The sequence below is a fragment of the Diabrotica virgifera genome, chromosome 4 (assembly GCF_917563875.1).
Source record: "Diabrotica virgifera virgifera chromosome 4, PGI_DIABVI_V3a".
In the NCBI taxonomy this organism is placed as follows: domain Eukaryota; kingdom Metazoa; phylum Arthropoda; class Insecta; order Coleoptera; family Chrysomelidae; genus Diabrotica; species Diabrotica virgifera.
In genome coordinates, this window is record NC_065446.1 from 65,112,153 (window position 1) to 65,126,144 (window position 13,992).

General features: G+C 32.9%; 1 protein-coding gene across 1 annotated transcript in view; it reads left to right on the forward strand.

Annotated features, from left to right (window-relative positions):
• Positions 1 to 13,705, forward strand: part of LOC114325834 (peroxidasin homolog) — a 32,251-nt gene extending 18,546 nt beyond the window's left edge. Inside the window, exons 4-5 of the mRNA XM_028273963.2 lie at positions 4,804 to 5,064; positions 13,276 to 13,705. Of these exons, the coding sequence (XP_028129764.1) occupies positions 4,804 to 5,064; positions 13,276 to 13,538 (524 nt within the window). The 3' untranslated portion in view covers positions 13,539 to 13,705. The remainder of the gene's footprint in view (positions 1 to 4,803; positions 5,065 to 13,275) is intronic.
• Positions 13,706 to 13,992: the final 287 nt, after the last annotated feature.

Consider the following 13,992-nt stretch of genomic DNA (forward strand, 5'->3'; position numbering starts at 1 on the left):
GGCATATTCTACTGTTGATAGGCAGAGTGTTAGGTCTGCTTGTCGTAACACACTTAGGTTAGCTGTTTATCTGAATGATGTTAGTCTTTGTAGCACATTATTTCTAGCTTGTCTCTTAGTTTTCGTACTTTCAGTGAGCTGCTTGTAGCTCAATGTTTTATCTAGCGTACCTCCGAGGTATTTGGGGAATGGTCAGTGTGACAATGTGACAATACCATTGAACGGTAAGTTTTTGTGTGGCTTCTCTGTTATTGATATGGAAGACGATAAGTTATTGTGTTTTTTGTGCATTTGGATGTAACTGATTTCCCCTGAAGCCATAGTCTTATATTTTGTGAACATTTTGTTTTTTGAAGGTGCCTGATATCTTTAGAAACAAAGAAAATAGCGGTTTTGTAGATAAACATGTGTTTTAACTGAAACAAAAGTTTGAGACGCCATGTAAGGAGGAAAAGTTAAGAAGGTGGTTATGCATGAATACTATGTTGTAGTTTCATATTCTGTGAACCTTTTATTTTTTTAATTTCTCTGATATCTCTAATAACAAAGAAACTAGACGGTTTTACTCTTTAATATGCGTTTTAATTGACGACTGCGATACGTGAGTAGGTCATGTCTTATCATACCACTAAGATGAAATTATTTCCTATACATAGTGCGAAAGGAAAAGAGTGTTTAAAGAAAAAGAATGTGTGTAATGTACCTCTCACTATTTAATGAGCCTCCAAGTAGCAAGCGCGGCTCCTCCTTAGGGTCAATTGGTCAATGACCCCCCTAAAATAATCTCATAAAAATACCAATTTTATTAAAAATATCTTTTATCTAAAACTTCACTCTGAAATATAAAATTCTCTCTCAGCAGTCTGCATTGGCAAAACAAATATAATAGATATAATAACGTCGCGCCTCGCGCTATACACAAGCCCGTGGCTGGGCCGTATTTTAAATTGTCTATATACAGTTCTTATGGCTTATGGACAAATGCATGTAAAATAGAAAAGAGACGGCAGATAGCAATTTCGTGGGCGAGAGTGGGAGTGACCTTTCCGTCGTATACCTCTAGTAGAGTCGACGGCCTCACGTTTAGTTAGTTACCGTCTGCTGACCGCACTTCACGGCAGGTCTATATCGATCGCGGCGTATTTGCGTAATTTATTTTGTTTTGTTGGATTTTTTTGTGATTGTAACAAAAACAAGATGAGTGTTGTTGACGAAATAATTGCCTTAAAATCTGCTGGAACACTAAATTATGAACGGCGGCTTGAGAAAAAAGAAAGTGGTCGACCAAAACCAAACATGAATTTAAAACAAACAACAAAGGATAGGGGTAAGGACATTCAAAGATATTTTAAAGAATCAATGTACAATTTGTGTGATTGGATTTGTGGCTGCAGTGTGAGAAATGCATTTTTTTGCTATCCGTGTTTACTGTTTTCGAATGACGCTGTATGGGCGAAAAATGGAGTAACTGACATTAAGCATTTAAAAGTGAAAATTACAAAACATGCCTCTTCAACTACTCATATAAATTCATCAATGAGTTACGCAAGTTTAGGACGTGTTAACATAAGACAGCAACTTGATAGTGTATATCGTAAATCTGTGCATGACTTTAATGAATTGGTATCTAAAAATAGGTATATTTTAAACAAACTAATCGACTGTGTAAAATTTTGTGGAGTTTTCGAAATTGCATTGCGCGGTCATGACGAAAGTGACAGCTCCAATAATCGTGGAATTTTTCTGGGCCTTATCGATTTTGTTTCTGAACTGGATTTAATGTTTAAAGAACACATTGAAAAAAGTACAGTATTTAAAGGAACATCGAAAACAATTCAGAACGATATTTTAGAATCAATGTTAGCCATTGTGCATACTCATATCATGAAGGAGATTGGCCAGACAAATTTTGTGGCCATTCAAGTAGATGAGACCACAGACAGCTCCAATAAAACGCAGATGATTATCATATTGCGATATGTATTAACTGGTATTGTACATGAAAGATTTTGGAAATTTGTTAACCCCCTAGGTACTACAGCACAACATTTAACTAATGTAATATTGGAAGAACTTCAATTATTAAAAATTAATGAAGCACCTGAAAAATTGATTGCCCAAAGTTACGATGGTGCATCAGTCATGAGCGGTAAACTGGGAGGAGTACAAACAAAAATTAAAGAAATATACCCAAATGCACACTTCATTCACTGCTATGCCCATCAATTTAATCTTATCCTCCAAAAAGCGGCGAGTCAACACAAACCGATAAAAATATTTTTTGCAAATTTACACGGATTTTCGTCCTTTTTCGGCCGATCTCCAAAACGTACGATGGTTCTGGATAGAGTGGTTAAAGTAAGGCTACCTAAAGCTGCGCCTACTCGATGGGCTTTCAATACAAAATGTGTTGAAATTGTATACACTTATAAAGATGATTTAAAATCTTGCTTAGAGGAAATTATTGATGAGGAGCAAGATGGTAACAATATAAATCAAGCAACTGGTTTAAAAAGACATTTGGAAGATGAGCATTTTTTATTTTGGTTAAATTTTTTCCATAAAATAATGCCCCATGTTGATATATTGTTTAAACAATTGCAAATGCGAGACATTGATGTTATATCTGTCAAAAATTGTATCCTGTCTTTTAACAACAATATCCAAATAATTAGAAATACTATTTTGGAATCAGAAGTACCAAGCACATCAACAGCAAAAAAAAGAAAAACTACTGCAGAGGATCCAAAGCGACGAACTGCACTTGAAATTTGTGATATTATTATATCTGAAATAAATCACAGGTTTAGTTTCAATGATCATCTCATGATTTCACAGTTATTCTACATAGAGAAATTTGAAGCATACACTACCAACTTTCCGCAAAATATTTTAAAAATGGTGACGGCTAATTATCCCACAGTGAATATTTCCAAACTAAAATCGGAACTTGAAGTCTTATATTGTCGTGAGGATTTTCGCAATAGTGCTGGTGCAGTAGCCATACTTCAGCTTTTTATTAACATGAATTTGTCTGAAACATTTTCTGAAGCAGTGAAGTTATTAAATATTTTGTGCACACTCCCTATGACAACCGTGGAAAGTGAGAGATGTTTTTCTACTTTAAAAAGAGTAAAAACATTCCTGCGTAATACGATGGGACAACCTAGACTTAGTGCCTTGTCTATGCTGAGCATCGAGAAAACGCTTGTCAAGAGCATTCCAAATTTCAATGAGAAGGTCATAGACTATTTTGCAGAACTAAAGGATAGAAGAATTGACTTAAAATATAAAAATATTTAAAGTAAGTTTCGTTTTAATAAATTTACAATTTATTATACTATAAATATTCCTATCTATATATCAGTCAATAACCTGTTCATACCATTTTTCCTATATTTTTTAAAAGATTTACTCTAAAAAAAGACAAATTTAATTTTCGGAAAACTAGGGTAAATAGTATTGAGTTTTATCTAAGTCTGTATTTTTTATCTAAAATATAAATGCTAAAAGATCTTTTAAATACTTTAAAAAATCAACAGTTTGAAGTTTTCAAACCAAAATGACCCCCCTGAAGATTGACCCACGAGCCGCCGCTGCCAAGTAGACACCAAATCCCTATTACTTTCAGGGAAATTTCACCCCAATTATGTTGCGCTGTGCATACCGCTTACCTGATCGACAAATAACTCTTACAGGTGTCGATAAGAACTACTTACGTTATGTGCCTTTCTGTTTTTAAAGTTTTATTAACTGTTATTTTTTATTGTTAATTTAGTTTTGTTTCAGTTAAAACACATGTTAAGGAGTAAAATCACCTATTTTCTTTGTTATTTTCTTTGTTTCTAAAGATATCAGGGAGATTCAAAAAACAAAATGTTCACAAAACATAAGACTACAATAAAATTCCGATCTATACTCAGATTTGTACCTGGTCCTCCCTACCGGGTGTTTCAAACTTAACATAAGAGAAACGTTTCTTTCCTTTCACCCGGTATAAGTAAAAAAATAAGTTTGTAAAATAAGAGTAAATATTTGCACAAAAATCAACAAAAGCCGTTAATCCGTTCACGAAAAAAATCAACTATGAAAATGGGCATACATTTTCTATATCATTAACTTATGCCTCGCAGTGTATTTAACTGATATGCTGCTGATCGAGCATTAGCACAAATAAATATTTTTGGCGCATGTCGGTTGTTCTTGTGTGTATGTTGAATAGTACTAGTTGAAGAGTTTATATTGCAATCCCTGTCTAGTCTGACAACAGGCCGCCCATTCTGCTAAACAACGAAGTACAATTACTACAAATAATAACAATATTATGATAAAACTTTACAATAAAATACAATGGCTGCATCAACTCATTTGAACGTTAAAGCTGGATAATAATACAAAAAAAAGATCACCATCAATCAGTCAATCGTGTCCACTTCTGGACAGAGGCCTCCCTCAGTTCTTTCCAGTGTTCTCTACGCGGGGCCCCTTGTATCCAGTTTCCCGCTATTTTTTTATGTCGGTGGTCGTCCTCGGCGTCTTTTATAGTTTCTGCGCCTCCATTCCATGCTTCGTTGCCACCATCCATAAAAAGAGATAACAGGAGTAAAATACTCAAAATGAAGACTCAAAAATAAACAAAATAATACAGAACAAAAGAAAAATTACACAAACAGAATGACTAACTAATCCAAAACCTGGATTAAACGAACGAGCAAAAGTAAATACTAATATTAAATTGCACTAATTTAAATCTACTTTTTGTTTATAATTACATTGTGTTAATTCTGCCTTCTTTTTTTATAGCCCCTCCAAAGATCAACTTGACTGCGACTAAACTAGTAGTCTATCCAGGCGGGACTGCTCAAGTCACCTGCAAAGCCACTGGCGACCAACCCATCAAAATCACCTGGTCGCCTTTAGCACATAATATGTCCAATTCAGTTTACGCCAAAGAAGGACACATGCACTTCAACAATATCAATTATGAGCATGGAGGTAAATTTTTATGCGTGGCTAAGAATCAAGCTGGCGAAGCAAGTGCCGAAGTTGATGTCATCGTAAAAGGTTGGTACTGTATTCTTCTTCCTCCACCTCTTTCTCTTCTTCCTCTTCCTCTTTCTTTTCCTCTTCCTCTTCCTTTTTATAACTAATTCTGCTTGTTCATTGGCAGAGTGATACCTATATGGAAGGTTGTAACTCCATCTTTTGCGGAGTTGGCCCATACCTACTTCTTCTACCGATTGCTGATTTACCTCTTGCTTTTTAACTACACGGGTCTCCCCCATTAGTCTAAGAGCTAGTGAACCCTCCGACTAACGGTCGTCCTGTAAGGCTAGAAATTTGTATAGTGATAATTCATAGCACACCAAGGCTCAAAACCATTACCTGGCAGGCAGCAGCCGTGCACGTGTATCTACCAGGTGAATCGAAAAGTGCAAATTTAGACGGTAAAATAAACTTTCTCCTGTAAAGTTTAAATTTAAGTATGTGTTTGAGTAAGACATTTAGAAGAAATGTGTACAATGACAGGCGATTCTGAAGAGCACAAGACCTTGCCAGGCGAGGGGAAAGATTAGGGGTTTTTCCTAAAATTATTTTTTTTGCATCGAATAATTTTTTTTAGGTTTTTTGAATCATTCCAAACAGAAAAGGTCTCTAGTGATTTTTCGCTTAGGTTAATAGTTTTTGTTATATAAGCGATCAACAATTTTGAAAATTGCGAAATCGGCCATTTTTAACCCTAAATCGGACATTTAACTAAAAATTTCAATGTTGCCAAAGTAGGTAGATATTCTTTAAACATTGATTGATGAAATTCCGAAGAGTTTTTTGCAATACAATATCGAAAACCCCTTTGTTTTTTAATTGCTAATCAAGCGGGCGATCACACTGTAGTATAAGTGAGGGCGTTTGAGTTTGCATATATTCATTATCTCGAGAATGGGCAAATTTAAAGAGAAATTCTCAGACAGATCGATTTTTATTTTTAAATTAGGACTTTTTGGAATACATATAATACTAGTGACGTCATCCATCTGGGCGTGATGACGTAATCGATGATTTTTTTAAATGAGAGGAGGGGTTGTGTGATAGCTCATTTGAAAGATTATTTAATGCTCTATTCAGTAATATAAACATTAACATAATTATTTATACAGGGTGTACAAAAACAATTTTTCTTCTGTTTGTCTAAATTAATTTAATAAAAAATTTTTTTTTGTACACCCTGTATAAATAATTATGTTAATGTTTATATTACTGAATAGAGAATTAAATAACCTTTCAAATGAGCTATCACACAACTACTACTCTCATTTAAAAAAATCATCGATTACGTCATCACGCCCAGATGGATGACGTCACTAGTATTATATATATGCCAAAAAGTTCTAATTTAAGAATTAAAATCGACATGTCTGAGGATTTCTCTTCAAATTTGCCCATTCTCGAGATAATGAATTTATGCAAACTCAAACGTCCTCACTTATACTACAGTGTGATAGCCCGCTTGATTAGCAATTAAAAAACAAAGGGGTTTTCGATATTGTATTGCAAAAAACTCTTCGGAATTTCATCAATCAATGTTTAAAGAATATCTACCTACCTTGGTAACATTAAAATTTTTAGTTAAATGTCCGATTTAGGGTTAACAATGGCCGATTTCGCAATTTTCAAAATATTTAATCGCTTATACCGGGTGTCCACTTATATTTTCCCCCATTTTAACTGCCTATAACTTCTAAACGGCTCAAGATAGAAATATGCGGTTTTCACTGAAATGTTTTATTTTAGTAAAAGTCTTGTCTGAATGGATGGAATTTTTTATATCGCTTTCAAATACGAAATAAAAAATCGCGGATTTTTGCAAAAAACTTCGTTGACTTTTTTTTTAATGTAACACCCAGTATACTCTTTTGTAAATTGAAAGAAAGGTCATTCACCTATCTAGTGGTATAAAGTTTTTCAAAATCGGTTGTGAAATCACTGAGTAATTAATTTTTAAAATGAGAGGTGCAACGTGGATATCACATACCTAAATAACATAACTAAGCAAGTTATGTGATTTCCACATTACATCTCTCATTTTAAAAATTAATTGCTCAGTCATTTGACAACCGATTTTAAAAATTTTTATTTCGCTGGATAGATAAATCACTGTTTTTTCAAGTTTTTAGGTAAATAACCATTTTTATATCGCTTTTAAATAAAAAATGGCGGATTTTTGAAAAAAAAACGTTGTTGACTTTTTTTATTAAAACACCCAGTATATTTTTTTGTGTCTTGAACAAACGGTCATTTACCTATCCAGCGATATAAAAATTTTTAAAATTGGTTGCTAAATGACTGAGCAATTAATTTTTAAAATGAGAGATGCAATGTGGAAATCACATAACATAGTATCATTTTGCTCAGTTATGTTATTTAGGTATGTGATATCCACGTTGCACTCCTCATTTTAAAAATTAATTACTCAATGATTTGACAACCGATTTTGAAAAACTTTATATCACTGGATAGGTGAATGACCTTTCTTTCAATTTACAAAGAAATATACTGGGTGTTCCATTAAAAAAAATCAACAAAGTTTTTTTCAAAAATCCGCCATTTTTTATTTCGTATTTGAAAGCGATATAAAAAATTCAATTCATTCAGACAAAACTTTTACTAAAATAAAACATTTCAGCGAAAACCGCATATTTCTATCTTGAACCGTTTAGAAGTTATAGGCAGTTAAAATGGGGGAAAATATAAGTGGACACCCGGTATAACAAAAACTATTAACATAAGAGAAAAATCACTAGAGACCTTTTCTGTTTGGAATGATTCAAAAAACTTAAAAAACTTTTTTCGATGCCAAAAAAATAATTTTAGGAAAAGCCCCTAATCTTTCTCCTCGCCTGGCAAGGTCTTGTGCTCTTCAGAATCGCCTGTCATTGTACACATGTCTTCTAAATGACTCAAATACGTACTTAAATTTAAACTTTACAGGAGAAAGTTTATTTTACCCCCTAAATTTGCACTTTTCGATTCACCTGGTAGATACACGTGCTCGGCTGATGCCTGCCAGGTAACGGTTTTTAGCCTTGGTGTGCTATGAATTATCACTATACAAATTTCTAGCCTTACAGGACGACCGTTAGTCGGAGGGTTCACTAGCTCTTAGACTACATTCTGCTTATGTGGTTATTTAAATTTTTTCTATTTAGTGTTTATTCGTTTATACACTGTACGTTACATTTACTTGTTTTCACTCCTCTTTCGATCTCTTACCGTATTTCCTGTAAATCTTCTGAGTACTATCATCTCTGCCGTTTTCAGTAGTCCTTGTGTTGTGGCTGTATTGGGTCTTGTTTCTAATGCATAATGTCATTATTGGTCTTTATTGGAAAGTATGTACATCCCTTTCTGACTTATTTTTTTTATACAGTGATGAGCACGTTAATAACCGGCAAAATAACGCAAAAGATGGAAAACATAATATACAGTGATGAGCGCGCTAATAACCGGCAAAATAGCGCAAAAGATGGAAAACATAATACATTGCGAAACAAAAAGAGATGAAGCTAGTGGAGATGAAATGATCGTTATAAACGTATAAATTAACATTACATTACATAGTTTCCCACCTTTAGACGTATCAGAGGAGTATGACAACTGTCACTGTGACAGTAGAATTTTATAAAATACTCCTGTCACAGACGTCTGAAGGTGGGAAACTATGTAATGTACTGTTAATTTCTACGTTTATAACGATCATTTCCTCCTCCACTAGTTTCATGTCTTTTTGTTTCGCAATGTTTTCCATCTTTTGCTTTATTTTGCCGGTTATTAGCCCGCTCATCACTGTATTCTGAAATAAAGAGAGATTTAACTGGTAAAGGTGGAAATTATCGATATACACGTATAAATTAACATTATATTACATAGTTTCCCATCTTTAGACATCTCTGGCAGGAGTATTTTATAAAATTCTTCTGTCACATTGATAGTTTTCATACTCCTCCGATGCGTCTAAAGGTGGAAAACTATGTAATATAACTTTAATTTCTACGTTTCTATCGATTATTTCATTCATAGGAGATTCTGACCACTAGAAAGCTACAGAAAAGTCAAATTAAGGTGATAATTTTTGATAATATCCCGTCGTTAAGCATATTACGTTAGATGCCCTTCGTTGCTACGAAAAAATACATTCAGTGACATTAATGACAATTAATGTTTTAAAAATTATAAAAGTGATGACTTTCAATCGTCATATTATATTTATAAAAACTGTGTGTTTAATGGTACTTTGTACTTACATAAATAAATTACAATTAAATTTTGGTTTTGAACAGTTTTATTCATGAAATAATCGCAACAAATTGCACACGATCTCTGAAATTAATATAGAATTTTTGCTCTCGTGACACTTTGACATAATTTCACTCGCCTTCGGCTCGTGAAATTAAAACTGTCAAAGTGTCACTCGGGAAAAATTCAATAATTTCAGAGCTCTTGTGAAATTACTACTGATTATTTCATTCATAGGAGATTCTGACCAATAGAAAGCTACAGAAATCTGAATTAAATCGATAATTTTTGATAATCTCCCGTCGTTAAGTATATTACGTCAGATGCCCACCGTTGCTACGAAAAAATTCATTCAGTGACATTAATGACAATTAATGACAATTAAAACTGTGTGTTTAATGTTACTTACATAAATAAATTACAATAAAATTTTGGTTTTGAACAGTTTTATTCATGAAATAATCGCAACAAATTGCACTCGACCTCTGAAATTAATATAGAATTTTTGTTCTCGTGACACTTTGACATAATTAAATTAAAACTGTCAAAGTGCCACTCGGGAAAAATTCAATAATTTCAGAGCTCTTGTGCAATTACTACTGATAATTTTCTCTCTAGACTCTACTACTTTTATCCTTTTTCACTTCACAATGTATTATGCTTTTCATCTTTTACATTATTCTGCCGGTTATTAGCGCGCTCATCACTGTATATCATTTTTGTTTCAGAAATTACATAATTAGTGTTTATAAGTTTTAGTAGTTCTAATGCTTTTCTCATCTTCAATCAATTTCTAAATTTAAGGTTGCTATGACTCTTCTACAGTATTTCTCATGATCATCTTTCAGTGCGTCACAGTTTTTCGATTTCTTTCTAACGCCTTAAATTGTATGTGACAGAAAAAAAGGCACGTCGGTGTTTACATTTCGTCGGTGACATTTTTATAACATTTATTCTAGTTATTCTAGTTGTCGATAGATGGCGCCATAATAAAAAAATTATTTTTTTTAATTAGATAATAATATTACAAATATAATCTGTATGATTTATAAGACTATACAAATCAAAGAAAATACCGTTTATTAAATGCAAGAAACACATTTGATTTGTTTTTATTCCAAATTGAAAATAAAATTTGACAACTGTCAGATTTAACTAAAATGTCATGTTAGAATAAATGTCATAAATGTGTATTATCACGGACTTACCCTTTTTCCTATCATTTGTTACGCACTGAAAAATGATCATGAAAAGGACAATACTTATCTGTGTTCGTGTTAATAGTAGGTATATGGGATAAAAAACAAAAACCGTACTTATCAGTAAGACGGGTGAAGTTATAACAAAAATTCGGATTAAAAAGGGAGATACTGAACAAGTGGATAAAATGAAATACTACTGAGGAGTGTCGATAACTGAAAATCTAAATCCAAAATCGGAAATTCTATCATGAACAAAGCAATCAATAATAGTCTTTTACAAGATGAGAAAATTTCTTTTTAACCAAAGTCTCAATCAGCCAATGCGATATTGGATTGTAGCATTTTGTTTACACACTTTTGATATTTTTATGTATCTTCTTACATTTTTTCCATTTCTTCCACTAAAAATTCTCTTTTTTCCTCTTCTTCTTGTCTGGTACTTCGCAAATACATAGTTCGTCATTTTTCATATAATAGTACTTCTACAGTGTACATACATAATTCATCTTCATATACATATATCTTCATATTCATATTTCATATATCAATCATACATCATTTATATTGGTACTATATCATGCAACATTTCATATTTCACATAACAGCATAATCAACAGTAATGTGTAGTGTTTGTGTTGAGTAAGTGTCTTGTTACTTTGACTTTGCAAAGTAACAAGACACTTACTCAACACACACACTACACATTACTCCCTTGACTTAGTAATAAGTTATACAATTACGTGGCTAAAGGTTCTAGTTCTAAACCAAAGCCAGAATCAGAGAAAAAAAAAATCATAATCAACACTTCATTTATACAGGGTGTCCAGAAACTCTACCGACAAACGAAGACAGGGGATTCCTCGGATAATTTTAAGACAATTTAACTTAATTCACCTAGTCCGAAAATGCTTTTTAAGGGAGCTAGAGCTCTTTGAATATGGCGTCATGAAATTAGTTCCTCTTAAATACCTCCAGAACGCTTTTATTTAGAAAAACAAAAATTGGTATGCATATTTACTTTTCAGAGATAAATCAATTCCATCCATTGCAAATCTCTAGTGCCGGTCATAGGCGTCCGTTTTGGGTAGAGCAACGGGTATTTTATCGCATAACTTTTTTGTCCTTAACTTTTATGCATTTTTGATACCGGATTATTAAATTGTGAGGTATTCTAGTACAAAAAGGTACTCTTTCTTTAAGTCGGTAGGACACACCGTTTTCTAGAAAAATCGTTTTAAAAGTTTTTCGTTTTTGGAATTTGAAAAAAAATTGAAAAAACTTTTCAACAAAAAACGAAGTATTTTACCAACATAAAGTAAGAGTAACTTTTAGTACTCGAATACCTCATAATTTAATAATCTAATGTCAAAAATGCCCAAAAATTCAAGACAAAAAAGGTATGCTATAAAATAACTGTTGACCTACCCAAAACGGACGCCTATGACCAGTACTATAAATTCTCAATTAATAAAATAGATTTATCTCTGGAATATAAATAAATGTTCCAGTGTTCGTCTTTCTAAACAGTTTTTGTTTGAATTTTTTTTTAATTCAAAAAGCGAAAAATTTTCAAATCGATTTTTCTAGAAAACGGTGTGTCCTACCGATTTAAAACAAGAGTACCTTTTAGTACTAGTATTCTTCACAATTTAATAATCCAGTGTCAGAAATACATAAAGGTTAAAGATAAAAAAGTTATGCGATAAAATAACCGTTGCCCTACCCAAAATGGACGCCTATGATCGGTACTAGAAATTTGCAATGGATGGATTAGATTTATATCTTGAAAATAAATACGCGTACCAATTTTTGTTTTTCTAAATAGAAGCGTTCTGGAGGTATTTAAGAAAAACTAATTACAAGACGCCATCTTCAAAGAGCTCTAGCTCCCTTAGGAAGCATTTTCGGACTAAGTGAATTGGGTTAAATTATCTTAAAATTATCTGAAGAATCTCCTGTCTTCGTTTGTCGGTAGAGTTTCTGGACACCCTGTATAGCCCCAATACCTACGTTTGACTTTAATCAAAGTGGTTTAACTCGGAGAGTTGCTTTTCGCAAATCTTAATCCTGAATTTTAGCTTTGATCCTTATGCACAATCCTTGGGGTGACATGATTAACTCAAAACACGAAATGGATATTTTACGAGCTTCAAATTCTTCTACATATTTTACAACCTCAAATCCTGTTTTGATCCAACGCTTAGCCTTAAAGCTAAGTAAACTTCAAAACACATAGTGAATCTTCTATAAGCTTTCAAGCTTCTATAACCCCTGGTTGCACCAACAGATTTTAATATTAAGACATGCCTTATGCTGAGCTTACGAAACATACGTGTTGCTCTATTGAGTATTAGATCAATTTTGTAGCTGCCAATCATTTTCATTCATTTAATTCTTCTTCATGATTGATTTTAAACAGTTCCTCAAAATGGTTCGCCTATCTTTTAAGTATCCGTCCTTTGTCACTAATTAAAGAAGCAACCTATTTTTACATGTTTATATTCTGGGTTTGAATTCATATCTACAGTTGTTCAGCTGATGTTGGAATCTACGTGAGTTTTCACAAAGTGCATAAGTGCACAAAGAGAATGGCTAACTAATTTCTTTAATGACTGAAGGAACTGAAATGAATTAACTGGAATGAATGAAGAAGGAAAGCAAAATACAATCTTCAAATTACACTCTTTTGAAACTGCAGCTCATTTAATTTAGATACATCAATAAAATATATAATGTTGCTTATAAGCCTTACATTGTGTTAATTCTGCATTTTTTACAGACCCTCCAAGAATCAGATTTACTCTGCCTATAACAGTAGTCCGGGCAGGCAAGTTTATGTCTATCTACTGCAACACCACTGGAGACCCAACCGCCAGATTTTCCTTTAAGAGTCGTGTACGTGAGAACCAATTAGTTTACAACAATGAGGGATATATTTACTTAGACAAAAACCAATTTGAAGATGTCGGTAAACATAGATGCGTGGCGAAGAATCAAGCCGGCACAGTAGAAGCTTTTTCTGATGTCACTCTAATAGGTTGATACTGTATTCGTGATCAAGATTTTATGAGGGTACAATACTTTTCATCGTTCTAAGTCTACTTTATTTTGCAATTTCTATATTGTCTACTTTACTTAACGGGAAAAGACCACCACGGTGGTTGAAATTATATTAATTTTTTTCAAATAAAACGTATTTTTATTTAGAATTTTGGTTTATTTCTGAACAATTAAGGCATGTAAGTCTTTAGCGAAATTAATAATATAATTTTAAAGTTGTGTGATCTCTATTAGAGGTTGCTGGTTCAAAGGAAATTCAAAGAGGAATTATGTTATACAGACAATATCTAAATAAGTTTATAAACCATCTTACCCAAGTCACTGTTTCACTCGCGAATTGTGGTACAATAACTCCAGAGGTCAGCGATCCCAATCAGCAGTTTTACCTTTTATATTCAGCATTTTGATTTTATATAAAAGTAATATCAAAGTAATT